At 44.2% G+C, this 16,449-nt stretch overlaps 1 protein-coding gene across 1 annotated transcript in view; it reads left to right on the top strand.

Annotated features, from left to right (window-relative positions):
* Positions 1-6,361: 6,361 nt before the first annotated feature.
* Positions 6,362-16,449, top strand: part of nfatc1 (nuclear factor of activated T cells 1) — a 34,421-nt gene continuing 24,333 nt past the window's right edge. The window contains exons 1-5 of the mRNA XM_026349425.2: positions 6,362-6,783; positions 8,102-9,155; positions 9,450-9,609; positions 14,205-14,407; positions 16,186-16,358. Coding sequence (XP_026205210.1) covers positions 6,765-6,783; positions 8,102-9,155; positions 9,450-9,609; positions 14,205-14,407; positions 16,186-16,358 — 1,609 coding nt within the window. The 5' untranslated portion in view covers positions 6,362-6,764. The remainder of the gene's footprint in view (positions 6,784-8,101; positions 9,156-9,449; positions 9,610-14,204; positions 14,408-16,185; positions 16,359-16,449) is intronic.

Genomic DNA, 16,449 nt, shown 5'->3' with positions numbered 1-16,449 from the left:
AAACCTACACAGAGGAGAGCTAAAGAACTCAGAGCCTTGTTTTTCTGCAGATGCTGCTGCTCGCACAGCTACATATTTAATTGTGTAAGTGCAGAAACACGGCAGTGAAGCTGTTAAGTTGTTGGGGTGGAAGCTAATAACCTAATGTTTCGTATCTTGTTCAACAAATTGTCATCTGTCGTTAAAAAATGACTTGGTAACGTAATTTGGAGCCCTCCAGGATGACACTTTTTTGCACGCTTCTCTACTAAAGTAGATTTTATCCAACCCATAAGTGCGATGCATAACACTTACGCAGCAGAAATTTCAGATACATGGAACATTTGTCAAATTAGTATTTTTTTTAAACATTTTTGTTGCTTCTTTATATGCTGGTGGGAGACCTGCCATTATGCCATTATGCTATCTTGTTACTAAGGGGCTAAGTGGTTTCTCTAGCCATATTCCATCTGACTGGGCTTGTTATAAAATTCCACAGCAAAACGTTTGAATTAGGCGACAACAAGCAGCAGAGATAAAGTTACCGGTAGTGATATTCCCTCACTGGCTCGATCCGAGAGATGAGTTTGAAAAAAAAAAGACTCCAGATTCCAGGAGTCCTGTTGGGAAAACATTCAAAGCTCTGCTTCCTACACAAAATCCTGTATCGCAGTTTGTGTATCTGCTACTTTAATTCTTAAAAGCTGCATATTCGCCCCAAAATGACTGCAAACAGCTTTGCTGTCATATCCTAGAGTGTTTACTGGGTGTTCCTACAGAAACACACATTTCTTTAAGTATTACTGCCTAGAATAAATAAAAATACTCAACTCAAGTCATCAAATATTCAGTTCACAGTCAGTAGCTGACATTCCAGCTACGCTGTAAAGGATTGTGATTGTTTATACAGTAAACTGCTGTATTATCAACAGTAAAAGGCATTAAGGGTCTTTAACAGTAGCACTGTAATTTATGGGGCTTTATGGGAATAGGAACACCAAGTAACCACACTCAAACAAAAAAACAAACGCACCACACTAGAATACAACATTTGAAGTAGTCTGGAGTCACTTTATGTTGAAGCTGTTGTACATTACAGGTCGACACAGCAGCTAGTGTGTACAGATAAATAATTTAAGCTAGTAATTTATGGCACACACTGTATTTTAAAATCATATTTGATCTGTGTTGATCTGCGGAGACATTTCAACTGCTTTAATTTCCAGCTGCTTCCATCTTTTCTACAACCATTTTCAGTATTGAGGCCTTTCGTACAAGTTCAAGCAGGATGATAACATCTATCCTCCAGCTGAGACTTCGCCTCTCACCTCTCTCTCTATTCTCCGGTGAGTTCTCTGGGTTCTGTGAAGGAGTATTAGCTGAAGTAGATTTAAACCTTATAACCTGAATCATCTCTCCCTGTCAGTTCATTCTGTTTTGTTTTTTATTATCCTCTGCATTTTATATTTATTGTATGGATGTTAATCTATCAAAAATTCAATGACTGCTCTAATGCTGTTAATATCACAGCTTTCCAACAGCCCTCATTGGCCTTTACCCTCTACTGCTTTTAGATTCTCTGTTTTCTATTTGTCCTTAAACCTTCATGTGTTTTCTGTAATTACACTTCCCTCAGCTGCTTTATTGCCAACTGTTTACTGCCCAGCTTATGTCTGAAGCATCATCTCTTCAGGTTTTATTCTCTACTTTTCAACTGTTTCGTCTATATTAGTTTTTCTAAATGTAGTGAAGAAGTAGAAACCCCAGTAAGGTGATTTTAATTATTGGGTAAAAATGCTTCTAAGGATGTTTTTAGATATGAATCATACAGATACAGACTTTCTTATGTCAACAGGTTGCTAACTCAGGCCTACCTCAGTGTGTATCATAGCTACAAACATGTCTATGGTAACTACACTTGCCTGCAGTTACACTAGCTCCATTCTTGACTTATGTAAACAACGTTGGGCACAGTGAGCCTGTGCAACCATGACCAGCAGCTAACAGACAGTAAAGTGCAGTGTGCCTCGGGGAACTGTTGCTCGGTGCTGTGCCCGAGCTTCATGCCGACTCTAGGACCGTTAAGGAGAGAAAGTGAACCTCCCGGCCTTCTGCGAACTCTCCCTGGGCTCTGAAAACTCCTCCCTCGGCTGTAACCAGGCAACGTGTGTTCACAACAGGAAACAGAGCAGGGGATTCCGTCATAGCGGACGAGAAAAAAGGAGAACATTGATGGGAGACAGGAAGTCTGACTGTTATAAAGAGCAGCGAAGGTGGTGGAGTGTGGAGGGGAGGGTCCCACCCCTCTGAAAGGCTGGATAGCACCAAAATATCCAAATGTGTACAGAACCCCAACCAAAAAAACAAAAGAAAAAGACATTATTATAAAAAGATATTTACTGGCTTAGAGCTCAGTCTGTCTACAATAAAATTACAGGGCTGATTAACACCAGTGACTCACAGATTATACGGCCAGGTGGTGTGGTGTGATCCCTGACTCCCAAAACTCCACATTTCATTCTTAAGCAGTGACCAAAGCAGGATTATGACACTTCATCACAGCATATTTCACGTCTTTTCAAGTTTCTGTGCTGAGAACCCTCGATGTTTTTGCTGATTTTTTTGGTCACCAACAGAGGTCGGAGATTACTTACAGTAATATCCCATGAAGCCAGTTTTTGGGTCATAGTCTGAACTCAGCTTGAGACCAGAGACTATTTTTAAAGTTTTATTATTCTTCATCAGGACACACTTTATAAAATACCAGTTATAAGTGCACATGTGGTGAGAAGGGTGTGCAAACAGGCTCAAAAACACAAAGAAGTACAGTAATATTTTTTTTACGTCTTCTTCCAATTCATTTTTCCAAAACAAGCAGGTGATTCAACAACGGGAAAGCCAACATTTATGGGCTAGTTGTTTCTCAATTTATGAATAACTTACAACGCCGTCCAATGTTCCATCGTGTCTTTGTTCAGACACAAATAAAGCCAGGCACTGGATTTTGAGGGTTAGAAATGTGGAAAGAAAAGCGAGTTGAGGTCTTTTCCACCTCCCTGCGGCCAAACCACGTCATACCGGGCAGAGCATTTTCAAAGTTTGGCAGTTTGGCCACAACGGGATGGCAGACGACAAAAATGCGTGGGTGTATGACAGATAGACCACCCCCAGCCCCCAATCATTACCCCTCCCAAACTCTTAAAATGATGGTACACAAGTTGCGGTTGTGCAATGCTCCCAGCAGCAGAGATCACAGTGAGACGTGGAGTGAAAAATGTGTTTAAATGTTTCCTGATGATCTACTGTCTGATTAAATTAGCAATGTGATTGTGTCACTCATTAGCCAAAAAGATTGCACCATAAACAACGCTGTGTTCAGTGTGTTGTTTTGTGTTTGTGTTGCCCTCATTAAGCTGCACTGTTAGCTCACAGCGGAGGTCACGTACTGGCAACAGCACGAAGGTCTCACAATAACTGAGTTTGACTTTTGGGATTAAAACCTGCTTCGGTTATAATGTGACAATCCTGTAATGCCAAAAACATATTTTCACATGTAAACCAGTTGCGCAAACAACAAAAGTGTGCCACAGGGTCTGTTCGCTTGGCAACTCTGAGCTGGTTGCTGTCCATTCAAGTTGCCCAACGATTGCCCTGTGTATCACTGCCTTACACCCTAAATACTGTCTGTGAAGATCAGACACAGCAGCTGAAAACCCTTAATGAAACAATGCTTTGCAAACGTGTATTAGCCTCTATAAACCTGTTAACAGATGATTTGATTGCCATTGTTAGCAAACACTTTATATTAAAGCATCCAGCAGACACAGAGCAACATTTATATTCATGCAAAGTCAAGTTTCTGGGTGACCAGTGAGTTTAAGTCAGGTTTTTACTCACTTTTAGCTCTGTTCTACCAAATCCTGAGGGACATATCTGGCTCCTTAGATGGTAATTGCTCCACCATGTTCACCATGTAAGCATTAATTTTCTCTGTTCGCCTTTTGGTGCTGGGAAGGTAGTGTTTAATATTCACCAATGCTGCCTGTAGCAGCTTAAAACAAGGTTGATGAGAGTGGTTAGAGGGAGCTAAAACATTTAAATGTCACCAATCGGTGGTTGTGGATTGTAGTTTGCTTCTGACGACTTGTGACTCAGCCTGAAGGATTTCAGTCTTGAGCTGACACTTAAAGACAAATACGAAATAGTTCTGGTCACTCCAGCACCTTTTTCAAACACAAAACTTCTGCTCAATCTGCCGTGTCTGCATTATAAACGCAGGATGTTGGTGTTGTTTCTCATTATCTGCCGTCCCCCTCCGTTCGGTTGTGGCTCTGTTTCCATCCGGTCTGTTGCAGCCTGTTACCAAGGTGTCCACAAATCAGCACCAGGCCTGGCTGGAAAAACTACTAGACCCAGCACTGCCCTGACGCACTGTAGTCAGGAGTCCACGAGTCAATCAGCCGCAGAGCTATTTATTAACTGCAGATGAGTGGAAGTGTTTACTGCAGCACATGTTTCAGTTACACATAACTACGGAGTGGCGAGCTCCCCCTTTTGCCCCAATTAGGCACCCCGGCCCTGATGAGAGATTTCCATGAGGTCAAAGAAATGAGTGGGGTTCTTTAAATGACTGGGGAGCCACTGAGCAACGTCCCCATGATGAAAGAGACAGATAGGATTTCATAAGTGGTGTCACTCCCTCGGATACTCTGCTGGAGAAAAGGCTCTGCCAAAACGAGATCCCATTGGGTGAGAAGGGAATATTGCTTTGGATGTGGGGCATGAATGTCGTTGCACAATAGAGACAAATATTTATTAAGAGCTAATTTCTGATTTCGTTAAAGCCTGTCACATGGTGGTGATGCACTTTGCACTTTTTGCATTTTGTGATATATAGTACAGTTTTTGTCTGTGTTCAGGTCTTCATACTTATTTTTTTGACTTAATAAGACCAACTGAGACATCGTGGCTTTTATGGCTGGGTAACATGTGCAGATTCCTTTTAAATATATTGTTTAGGCAGTTATGAGTTTTCTTCTGTGAATTTAATGCGTTTCAGTCTGTGAGTTCACCACTTTGGTCCAGAGGGGGGAAAAAACAAAGTACAACTTTAGAAAACACATGCACAAGACATCGCTGACCTTTTAAATGGAGAAACACTTCTCTGGCGCAGTAGGACACTGGCATGGCTGCTCCACCGTGATCACACCAAACAGGGCCAGCTGATAAAATGCTGGAGCGCTGTGATGTAGGTTCCCACCTCCGGGGATGGAGAGACTCTTCGACAGCCACCATGTGACCATTGTCATCACAGAAACCACAGGCCTGCTGCCAGCTGCTGAAACGTCCAGACCTGCCAAAGATAGTCACAACCCTCGCTGCTGAGGAGAGAGAAGCCGAATAAATATACACAAACCGCAGAGAGCGGCCTGTGGAAAACTCTATGAAGATTCTCAGCTCAGCGTGTCAAATGACTGGGTATGGGACTTGATTTTTATATAGTACTTCTATGAAAGTATAGATAATTATGTGTTTCATGTCCCACAGACGTGCAGTCTGTCAGGAGGAAGTGGAAAAGCAACTATTTGCCTTTGCAATAACTTCAAAACCCCAAGAGATGCCCGTACGAGATCTGAAGGAAGTTTGATGTTTTACATAGGAAGCCCTTGAGCTTTATGTTCTGGCATGTTTCAGCTCACCTGTCCTTGTATCTGCAGCTACTCCAGCTGGAGTCTGACAGAGCAGCCTTTAACTCAACATCCATTTGCTGTAAGCAGAGGATAAATCTGATGAATTGTTCTTTTAGGGTGAAAATGGCAGCAGCTTGATGTAAAATGCTCCCGAGGATTAGTCTGCACATAAATCTTGATCTAGGAGATTCCACAATGGTGACTGCTTCACAACTGATGCCAGGGAGAACAGACACTGTAGATAAAGTGGGTGGAAACTGCAGATTAATGCTGCTGGAGCTCATGAAGTCAATCACGGATCATGTGATGAGTTCCAAAGAGTCTTTTAACATATGTCACCCAACAAATCATAGTGTTTTATGCTGTGCTGTGTCATTCTATCTCCACTTATTCCGCTGTTTATTTTCAGGAGGATGTTCACCTCTAATTCTGCTGGATTATCTTGTATAGGATGTTGTTTTTTCCAATCACCGAGGGTTTGCGTTTGGCTCTCCCGTGGCGAGGCTTATTTTACTCATCCCCGGAGCCTCAGGGCTTCACTGCCAGCTCCGCTAATTGGCCTCCTTTGCCTCTGGAAACCCCAGTGTGAGAAAGGATCTCCGTTGGACCCATATGTTGGTCGGACGCGTAGCTACGTCAGAGTTTGGAGAGGCGGTGCGCCGCCGCCGAGGTGATCCCCGAGTTTAAAAACGCGTGAGTCCTGTGCGCGCCGGAGCAGTGCGTCACAGCGACCCAGCAGAGGCAGGATCCCCCGACACAGTCTGAGATCCCAACACAGCGACGAAAATAGCTTCTCCAAGAGATCACGTCTGCATCAGTCATGGTCTTATTCCACGTGTTTTGATATTTTTGACGCATGTCGTTTAGAGTTTTTTCCATTTTGGATGCGACTTTTTTCCTTGTTTGAAATAAAAACAGCATTTTTTGGTACTTTGCAATTCCTCCATCTCGTTGTTTGCGGTGATACAGCGAGAAAGGACCCCGAGCAGCAGCTGGGGAATATAATAAACTCCGCTATATGGATAAGGACTCGCTCTCATCTGCAGCAGTACTCAGAGTTTGATCTCAGACGTTGCTCTCTGCTCATAGAAGAATATGAAATCTGCCGAAGAGGGTGAGTGAGTTTGACTTTCTATCACAGTGCAGTGAAGCTGTTAACGTGGCATTTATTCAACTTCATCAGCGCCTCACAGTTTGCACCCATGTGCGACACACTGAACGGTGATGTTAGATTTAATAACAGTCAGAAATAATAATAATAATAATAATAATAATAATGCATTGCAGTTAGTGACCGTGTTAAAGCACTAGTGGTGATCCAGGCTGCGCCCCGCCCTGCTCATTTGGGCATGGTGGGCGTGGATCTGCTTCTTTGAGTCTCTCATCACAGAAAAGTGCTCCCAAAATAGTAAGAATTGAACGTGTGCTAATGACTGACATGTGGTGGGGAAGGTTGGGAGTGATTCAGAGGCCAGTATCGAGCAGCGTAATTTAATGGTGCAGCCCCTCGGGCTACCTGTTGCGATGCCTGCTAATTCACTGCAGACTAATTATAGAAAACAAACATTTCAGTGCTACTGTGTCACAAACCGCAAGCAAGATTAAATGCAAGCATCATTTTCTTTTATTGCAAGGAGTCATATGGCACAGCGGTGATGTCATAGTCTTTATGGTGGCCCCCCTAATTTCTCTTTAATGGGAGCTGTGGTGACTGCATCTGTCTGCTGTCTCCATCCCTATCAGTGTGCTACACTGTGGTCACATTCAGCCATACAACCACAGCTCCCATTCCCATGATCCCCCTCTTCTGCCCCCGGCTGTGACCTCAGCCCTCCCCACAGATGGACAGTTTCATGTGACCCAGCGGGAGCGTTGGCATGAGACCAAGAGCTGCCCCAGCCTGGGTACAGCATGCACCTTTACAGCATGCAAATAAACGAATCGTGTCCTGTGTTTATTTTCAGAGGCTGTTGGAACATGAAACTGGCCAACAAAAGCATTGGTGTATGTTTTCATAATGTTACAGTTTATGAGCTGCAGCATGTGCATTAAGTGGCATAAATCTGGCAACGTGAAGTGGAAAAGAACCACCTGATGTTGCCTTTGGTTAATTTTAGACTGGAGTTATTTTTGGCTTCTGTATTTGTGTCTCCCACCTTATTTCCTTTGTACAATTTGAACCACACAGAGAAGCTTTGTATCCCTGGGCTCTGTGTGTTTGGGAAACCCCTCTAGACGAGGCGATGTATGTGTGTGTGTGAACTTGGGGAACAGCTCGATCACATGGGCAAGCTGCTCTTATGCCATTATAGGCAAACACTTCTGCAACAGCTCTCATAAGATTCAACTTGGCAACTGTCTTCCTCTGTGTAAAGGAGACGCTGGATGTGTTTGATTATCATAGTAACAAACTCAATCTGTTTGCTTTCCAGAAGCATATGGCTACACGCCGAATATTAGTCTCTCCCTCCCACTGGGCAACCCTTGTCTTTCCGCCCCATACCACAGCACTATGGTCCAGTCCAGCCCCACCATATCTGTTTCTGTTACCGAGCCTCACAGTTATGACACCCAGGATGACGTGAGAGCAGCCGGCTACTATTCTTCCACAAGCATCCGCCCAAACGGAGCACCGACCCTGGAAAGCCCTCGTATCGAGATCACAGCTTACGGTCAGTTTCCTGAGGATGAGATGGAGGAGAGCAGCCTTCCTGTTGCCAAGCGAGTCAACTCCATAGTGACACTGACACTCCCCAGTGCTGATGGCTACCGTGACCCCAGCTGCCTGAGTCCAGCCAGCAGCATCTCATCTCGCAGTTGCCAATCAGACGCCTCGTCCTACGAGTCAAGCTTCTCTTACAACTATGACAACTCGCCCCAGAACTCCCCCTGGCAGTCTCCCTCTGTATCCCCCAAAGGCTCCACCCTCGCCCTGCCGGGTGATAGCTGTGCCTCTGGCGGCTCCCCTCGCCACTCTCCCTCCACCTCCCCCCGTACAAGTGTGACAGACGACACCTGGATCGGTCAGCGCAGCTCCAGGCCCAACTCACCTTGTGGTGCAAAGAGGAAGTACAGCTTCAATGGCAGCGGGGTGTCACACAAGCACTACCCCTACTCACCCAACCACTCCCCTGGACCGTCCCCGCAGACCTCCCCTCGTCTTAGTGTCACAGAGGAGACCTGGCTGCCAAACACCAACCAGTACACCAATTCAGCCATCCTGGCAGCCATTAATGCCTTGACTACGGATGGAGTGGTTGACCTCGGGGAGGTCATCCCCATAAAGGCCCGGAAAACCAGCCTGGAGCACAGCCCCACAGTCAGCCTGAAGGTGGAGCCTGTGGGTGAGGAGCTGTCTGCAGGGCAGCTGTGTGACGATGAGCACCCCTCAAATCGCCTGTCATTAAAGAAAGAAGGCTACTGTGCCGGGTTTCTGGATGTGCCACAACACCCATATTCCTGGTCCAAGCCAAAGCAGTATGTAAGGTAAGTCCAGCTTTCTGCCTGCTTGAGATCCAATAAAGCATAAAACTAATAAATGCTTTTGGCAACTGATGAATTATATGAGTAGTTCTCCATAGAACCACCTAAATTGCAGGATACATTGTGCATATTTACCGATAAGAAGCAAGTTTAGCATATTTCATAACAGCTTTTTCACAAGGCCTGCTGTATCACGCTGTTCACATTTTGCACATAGTACCTAGATAAGTGCTTCTAAAATAAACCTTCCTCCCTCCTTGTTAAGTTGACATGTTGGATATGTTTTCCCCCCGACAGCCCGACCCTGCCAGCTCTCGACTGGCAGTTGCCGTCCAGCTCGGGGCCGTACAGCCTGCAGATAGAGGTGCAGCCCAAGTCCCACCACCGAGCCCATTATGAGACAGAGGGCAGCAGGGGAGCAGTGAAGGCCCTGGCAGGAGGACACCCAATTGTTCAGGTCTGCTAAACTAATGAGTTTAAAGTTTTCTGGGTTGTGATTACTCTAAACAAATCTTAAACAAACCCGGTTTCTTCTTTAGAACCATTATTAGAGGTTGCAGTTTCCTTTAACATGTAAACATTTAATCCAATGACTGATTATGATTCAAAAAATGAAATAATCCAGTGTTTCACAAGGAAAGGTAAACTTTTCAAGGAGGACTATGCATTTTATTTTTATTAGCTCATGAAGCCCCCTCTCCCATGAGCCATAATCCATGTTGAGAGCACCAAATGAGACCGTTCGGGTTCCTGTGATGATTAGACCAACACATGGTGCAACCATTAGGCCCATTTATCCTCCTCCTTCTTACCTCATCACTTCTCGCCTCAGCACTTTCCCCTGCCTGTTTTCTACCTTACGTGTTAAGATAGATAGGGTTGACGTGTTTCATGACCTGCCTGTTATGTTATTTAACAATGTCACATTTCTGAATGGAATACCATGGGTATGCTATTAGACAGACCGGTCCACTCAGTCAGTTCCTGTCCAGACGAGGGTGAGTCAGACTTTTCCATTGCATTCTCGAGTGCAGCACAGACAGTTACAAAGTGATGTAGCATGGCCAGTAAGAGCTTAGTCATGAGCTTTAACCACAGTAGCTCTGGTGGTCGAGTCTAACGAAAAGAAATGTGGACAACTGCAGATATGTTTTGGTTATAAACCCATCTGGTTCCCCAGCCATTACTCCTCACCGCTGACCTCAGTCTCTGAATAAATAAAGGGTCTGCAGCAAGACGTTGGGCAAACTGAGTGGTAAGCAGGGCTGTCAGTTTAATTAATACCTTTTGACATTTTATTAATACGCTACAATAAGTCTACACGTTTAGCAGACATTCGTCAAACTTTTCTGTTTTTAACCTTTCAGTTTTGATAAAATCTCATTGCTACAGAGGAGCAGTTCACTCACATAGCCCTTTAGTTTAAACAGGGACTGCTGGCACTGCCAAGCAGCCATTTTAAGAGCAAACATGAGGTAGGATCAGTGTCCATACTAAATACTACGTTTTAAATACTGCAGATACACTGGAAAAGTGTCCAAATGAAGTACCCAACTCATACTGGATCATAGAGGCTAAGACAAGTATTGATATTTGAGCGTCAACACCAGAATATGAGATGTGGACAGTTAGTTAGTAGAGCAGTCATCCACGAACCCTGGGGTTTAGTTTGCTTCTCGGTTTCTCGTGGACACTGAAACTCTATAGCAGCTCCATCACATCATGTGTTTGCCAATGATTTTTCAAGGGGATTGATAAAGTCTATCAAAAAAAAAAAAACAAGCGGGATGTTTTATAGTTGAGGAAGTGAATTGTCAGCACCCTCCGGTGGACAAAGTACAGAGTACTCACAATAATTAATTAAAGTTTGAAAGGCAACAGCATTGCTATTGTTTTTATTCCTACAATGGTCTTGAACTGCTTCTAACCAGCTATTTTAATGGTTAAATTTAGTGCTGTGATATGTTTGGATGGAAGTTTTCCTTGTGTTTGGTTCGTCACACAGCAGTGCAATAAGGAAACAGAGTTATTATATTTGTCTGCAGCCGTGGAATAAGAAATTTGGAGAATAAACATGTTGCACAGTCCAATGTTTTGCAACTTTACCTACACATCTGTGCAAAGACGTGTGTATTTGTCCATGAGAAAGTGCTAATTATTTAATGACAGGGGTCTGGGTTCACCCCAGCTCAAATAGAGAGTGTGTGTTCTTCTTAAATGTAAACCCAACCTCCCCCTACTTATGCGCCAGCTACCACCCCAACCACACAGACTTCCCTTTGTTTAGGAAAGTTCCCGTGTGTACAGCTGACATCATTGCATGCTGCGTTCTGCGGAGGCGGCAGCAGCTAAACCACACACGTTTCTGGCAGGCTGTGATGGATCTGTTGGAGGGAGCCTCAGACAAGGCAGCCCCATCCTTGCGACTTCCTGATTACATGGTACACAGGGCGCTTCAGCCGCTGCTGTGGACGCTGGCTGACGAAGCCACTGTGGCTCATCTCGTCGCTCCTGTGACTCAAACCCTGCCCAGACTTTACAGAGTTTATTCTGGAAGGTCCTGATCTTTGTGGTGCACTTTTCCTCCACGTCCAGCGTCCAGCACAGCTAAGCTGGCTGTTTTCTGTTCTTTTTCAATGCCATCGCTGCTGCCTGCTTCAACCACACCCGCCTTTACACCAGCAGCAGACTAAAGTATAAAGTGCTGTGTGCAGTCCTCACCGCAGCTAATGCTCAGGGTTTCATGCTGTACTTTGGTGGAGAGGAAATACCCCCTATTCAAGTCTGTGAGGTCTTCTTTTTTCTCTGTCTGAAGTCGGCTTTCATGATCTGCCCGTTGCTTAAAAAAACATCCAACGAGCTGTTTTGTGCATTTTTTTAGAGTTAAACATTATTATTTTGGAGTCATGTGTCTTTTCTTGGTCTTTATCCTTGTGATCAAATTTAGATTTCTAAACAAAACTTAATTAACAAATAACACGTGAAGCCAAAAAGTGTGACAGGATGAAGCGCCGGTCTCGCTGGGCTTGTCCTCCTTCAAAAACTGAATCACAGCAACACGTGACGGGACCGGAGAAGGAGTCCTGGTTGCCATCAGGCTTTTCTCCCTCTCTTTGGTGCCTTTGAGCAGCTGAAGTCTCAGCATTCCTCTTCTGGGTGATAGTATGGACTAGGGAGGGGCGGCTGTTTTGCCAGTGTTAGACTGCCAGGGTGGAGGAGCAGCGGGTTTACATGAACTGGTACACAGACATTTTATTGCAGCAACAAATCATAACTGTTGCCTGCTGCAGTTGCTTTATAAAATACATGATTCACATCAAAAAACAAAAAGGAAAGGTTTCTCGATTGGACGACTGCCACTGTGATCGTTTTACGTCTTAAAATGATGGATGACGATGCAAATGTTTCTACAAGTCCATGCTTTGTCAGGTTTTGGAAGCAATGCAACCTAAAACAGCTGAAAGCAGTCAGATGACATCGTGTTTGATTTGTCTAGACTTTGTTGCTGATGATAATTCAAAGCACATAATCAGTGATCTGTTAGTAATTACATTTTGAAAGTAACCACCTAACCTTGTGAGTGGGCTACCTCACTTCATCGCACTCCTTCCTGCTGCCTAAATAAACACCATTGCTAGGCAGCAACCCATTTCCTTACACAAATATACAGGGCTTGTGCAGGCTCTTAACCCTGACAGGGATCCTCCTCAAAAATCACATGTTAGGCCTCCCCGGTCTGAGCCTTTCGCTCGTGTTGTGGACGCTCCTCACCTCGAGGTCTCTTCCTATGTGACTGAAAACTGTGCTTTTCATTTCCCTGTTGATAGTTTCAGCTGGTTTGTAATTATGTGGGGGTTTGGGGTCTGGATTTGTAACACCCTTTTAGGACTATCTGTGACTCATGATGGATTACTGTTCGTCTAGGTGTTATATAATTAGGTTTATTTTAAGTTATAATTGACTATATTTACGTACAGAAAACATGACTGGCCAACAATATTATTTCCATTAATTAATGATAATTAGGGGAATTTCAAGTGCAGCTTCTCAATTGTGATGAAAAGAATGGAAATAATTATGACTAAAACTCGACCAAGCCTGTAATAACTAATCAAGAGGACTATTTAGGAAACATCGAGTTGCCTAAAAGCTTCACATCTGTCTGATTGACATTTATAATGTCATCTCTTATGAAGTAAACACATATATTTGGGTTTCTGTGCTCAGTCTCGGCCATTTAATCTCAAAAAAGACATTAAATTTGTACAGTTTGTCAACATATTATCAACATGTGCTACATAATATTTTGTAGTATATTATGGCCTCTTTTATCGTCTTGTGTTACTGTTTTTTCCAGATGTTTTGACTTCATATGGCTCTATTCTGTACTCTAATTCCTCCCCCGTCTCACTGTATGGCTGACATACAGAGCTCTCAGACGGTGTGTGAGTAGTAGCGCTGTTCTCATATTTCAGCCTGTGAGTTCGGGCTCCGTGTACACACTCCGCAGTCTGGGTGGTTGAGGTCACGCTGGCAGGAGGCATCCTGTCAAGCAACACCTATGGAGGTCTGGGAATACTTTAGTAGCGCTGTGTCGAGCCCACCACCTCCATCGTGCTGGGATCTTTTTACAGATAAAAATCAAAGCATGGTCGCTAGTGAGAGTTTTTCTTGACCCTGATTGGCCCAGGCCGGGTGGGACTGACATGACCTTGGCTTTTCCGAAACATTACCTCGGTCTTGTCACAAATCGAGCGTGGCTCTCACAAATCATAACGCTGCTATAGGTCGTTTTTCTGCCCTCTGGCTGCAGCTGCTCCTCAGATTCAGCTACTGTAGCATCAACATCTTGGCACAACTGACATGAACTGGTGGAGGAAGTGTATAAAGGCCATTGGTAGTAAATTTAAGGAAGATGAAAACGGTGATTACAAGATCCTAAATGGGTACTTTGTTTGAAAACCATCTCACGCTGACAGCCTGACCTCTGTAAGACCAACGTTTGTTTTTGAAGGCTTAACCACAACCGCCTCTTTTCTTTCTCTCTCTTAGCTTCACGGCTACATGGAGAGCGAACCTCTGACCCTGCAGCTGTTCATTGGCACGGCTGACGACAGGCTGCTGAGGCCCCACGCCTTCTACCAGGTCCACCGCATCACCGGTAAGACGGTGTCCACCCCGAGCCACGAGGGCCTGCACAACAATACCAAGGTGCTGGAGATCCCGCTGCTGCCAGAGAACAACATGCGGGCCATGTGAGTATCAGAGACTGCTTCCAGTTCATTTAAAACCTGCCTTTAATAAACTTGGACACAGATTTGAATGAATTCAAAAATGGGTACTTCATCTAAAGTAACTGTGAGCTGAACCTGAAAAGAGTCTTTTAGAACCAGGATAAGTCCAAGTCGAGACAGACTAGACATGTCCTTTTAGTCTTGATTTAGTTTAGACCGCAGTTAAAATCTGATTTAAGTTAGTTAGTAGTTAGTTATGTAATGTCTGGAGTCCTCTGTGGATTTTACCAAAACACAGGAGTTTTATATTTCAGCTTTAGTCTAACAGTGATCTCCAAGTCAAATCTTTTTTAGGTCTTTTTTAGGACTTAATTCTGGATCCAGTCCAGATTTTGTGTCACATTAAAAACACTATTAACATCATTTAACTGTAAACACCATCCCCTCTGCAGAGATGCACATGAAAATCTCTAAACTCAGATTTAATATTTACTTCAGCTAAAGCATTCTGCTCGTCTGTTGGTCCATATTTAATTTAAACCTCTCAACACACTTTAGATTGCTGCTTTTCTAAAGTGTTTACACTCTGAAGTTATGAGGTTTGCTCCTGTTGTACAGTAGGCCGTGTGCGTCTAAATGCACTGTGTGTGTTTGGATTTTGAAAGTGTTGCCCTTCTCACACAGGCGGGTGGCTTTCCCATTTTATAAGCCTCAGAGATCAGATTACAGGTAAAGCTCAGAGCTGCTAACAGAGACCTGGGGTTTCTGTCTGAGCTGCAGGCAGCGGCAGGCTGCAAGCGTCAGCACTTTCTCTACAATTTAATGGTTGTAACACATAAGCTCCCCTTATACAACTTCTTTCCCGCAGGATATGGTTTCTCTTTTCTCACAGAGGACATGCCTCAGAGTACTTACGGTTTAGGCGAAGGATTTGTGGGAAATTGATTCGTTTAGACATGCACTCCAGTGTGACATATAGATGTTTTATTATGTGGTATTGAATACAGGCATTGTTATATTTCTGACATACTCGCGATGATTTACAGAGACATGTCTTAAATTAAACCTTTGATCAACATCAGCTTGGATTTTTTAGCTGATAATGAAGCCACAGCGTTTGACTTTGTTTGACTCCAATTAACTGTTAATAAATCTGCCTCTGTTGTTTGTGTTGTCCTCTCTTTGTAAAACGTCTTCTTCGTGGTTTTGCACTCAGCCTGTCTGCGTAGGCAGAGAGCTGAACAGCTGAGGTCCTCAGCATCAACACCTGATTGCTTCGCCAGCGGAGCAGACCCCGGTGTCTGGCAGGAAGAATTTTAGGGAGTGTTCAAATGTGTGTAAAAGTTGACATTAACTAGGCTTTGAGGAATGCGGCATCAAGTAGCACAGTGATGGAAAAGCCAGAAACCGTTTGGAGAGGCTCGAGGTATTTAAGGATGAAAAAGTTAGATGAGTGCAGTGCAGACAGAGACGGGTGTGGGAGAGGAGGAGGGGGTTTTATTGAGTGTCTGATGAAGGCTTTGACACTGGAAGGTTTGGGGAAGGGGGATTGTATTTTAGGAACTATCTCCTGTGGATACCCATGATGTTATGAATGTTCCCAGCCGTTTGTTTCTATAAGATCTCTGTTGGGGGGGGTTAATCTTCGCTGATATGACCACAGCCTCATTCAGGCCTGTGTTGATGGACTCCAGAGTAGAAATCTCAATAAATTTCAGCCTGATTAACTGTGAGAGCATGGATGTCGGTAACGCACGTGGTCACATGCTGACTCAAACTGCTCGTGTCTCCACTAACAGGATCGACTGTGCAGGGATCCTGAAGCTGCGTAATTCAGACATCGAGCTGCGAAAGGGGGAGACCGACATTGGACGTAAGAACACCCGAGTGCGGATGGTTTTCAGGGTTCACATCAACCAGTCCACAGGAAGAACAGTGTCCTTGCAAGTTGCATCCAACCCAATTGAGTGCTGTGAGTATATGTCCTCGGAAATATTAGGAAGACTCTCCTCAGTTCTAAATAGTGCTTCAAAGGTTGAATTAGTTCACTTACTCCAGTCCCT

Source organism: Anabas testudineus, chromosome 11 (assembly GCF_900324465.2).
Source record: "Anabas testudineus chromosome 11, fAnaTes1.2, whole genome shotgun sequence".
NCBI lineage: Eukaryota > Metazoa > Chordata > Actinopteri > Anabantiformes > Anabantidae > Anabas > Anabas testudineus.
This window is presented reverse-complemented; position numbering and strand designations above follow the sequence as displayed.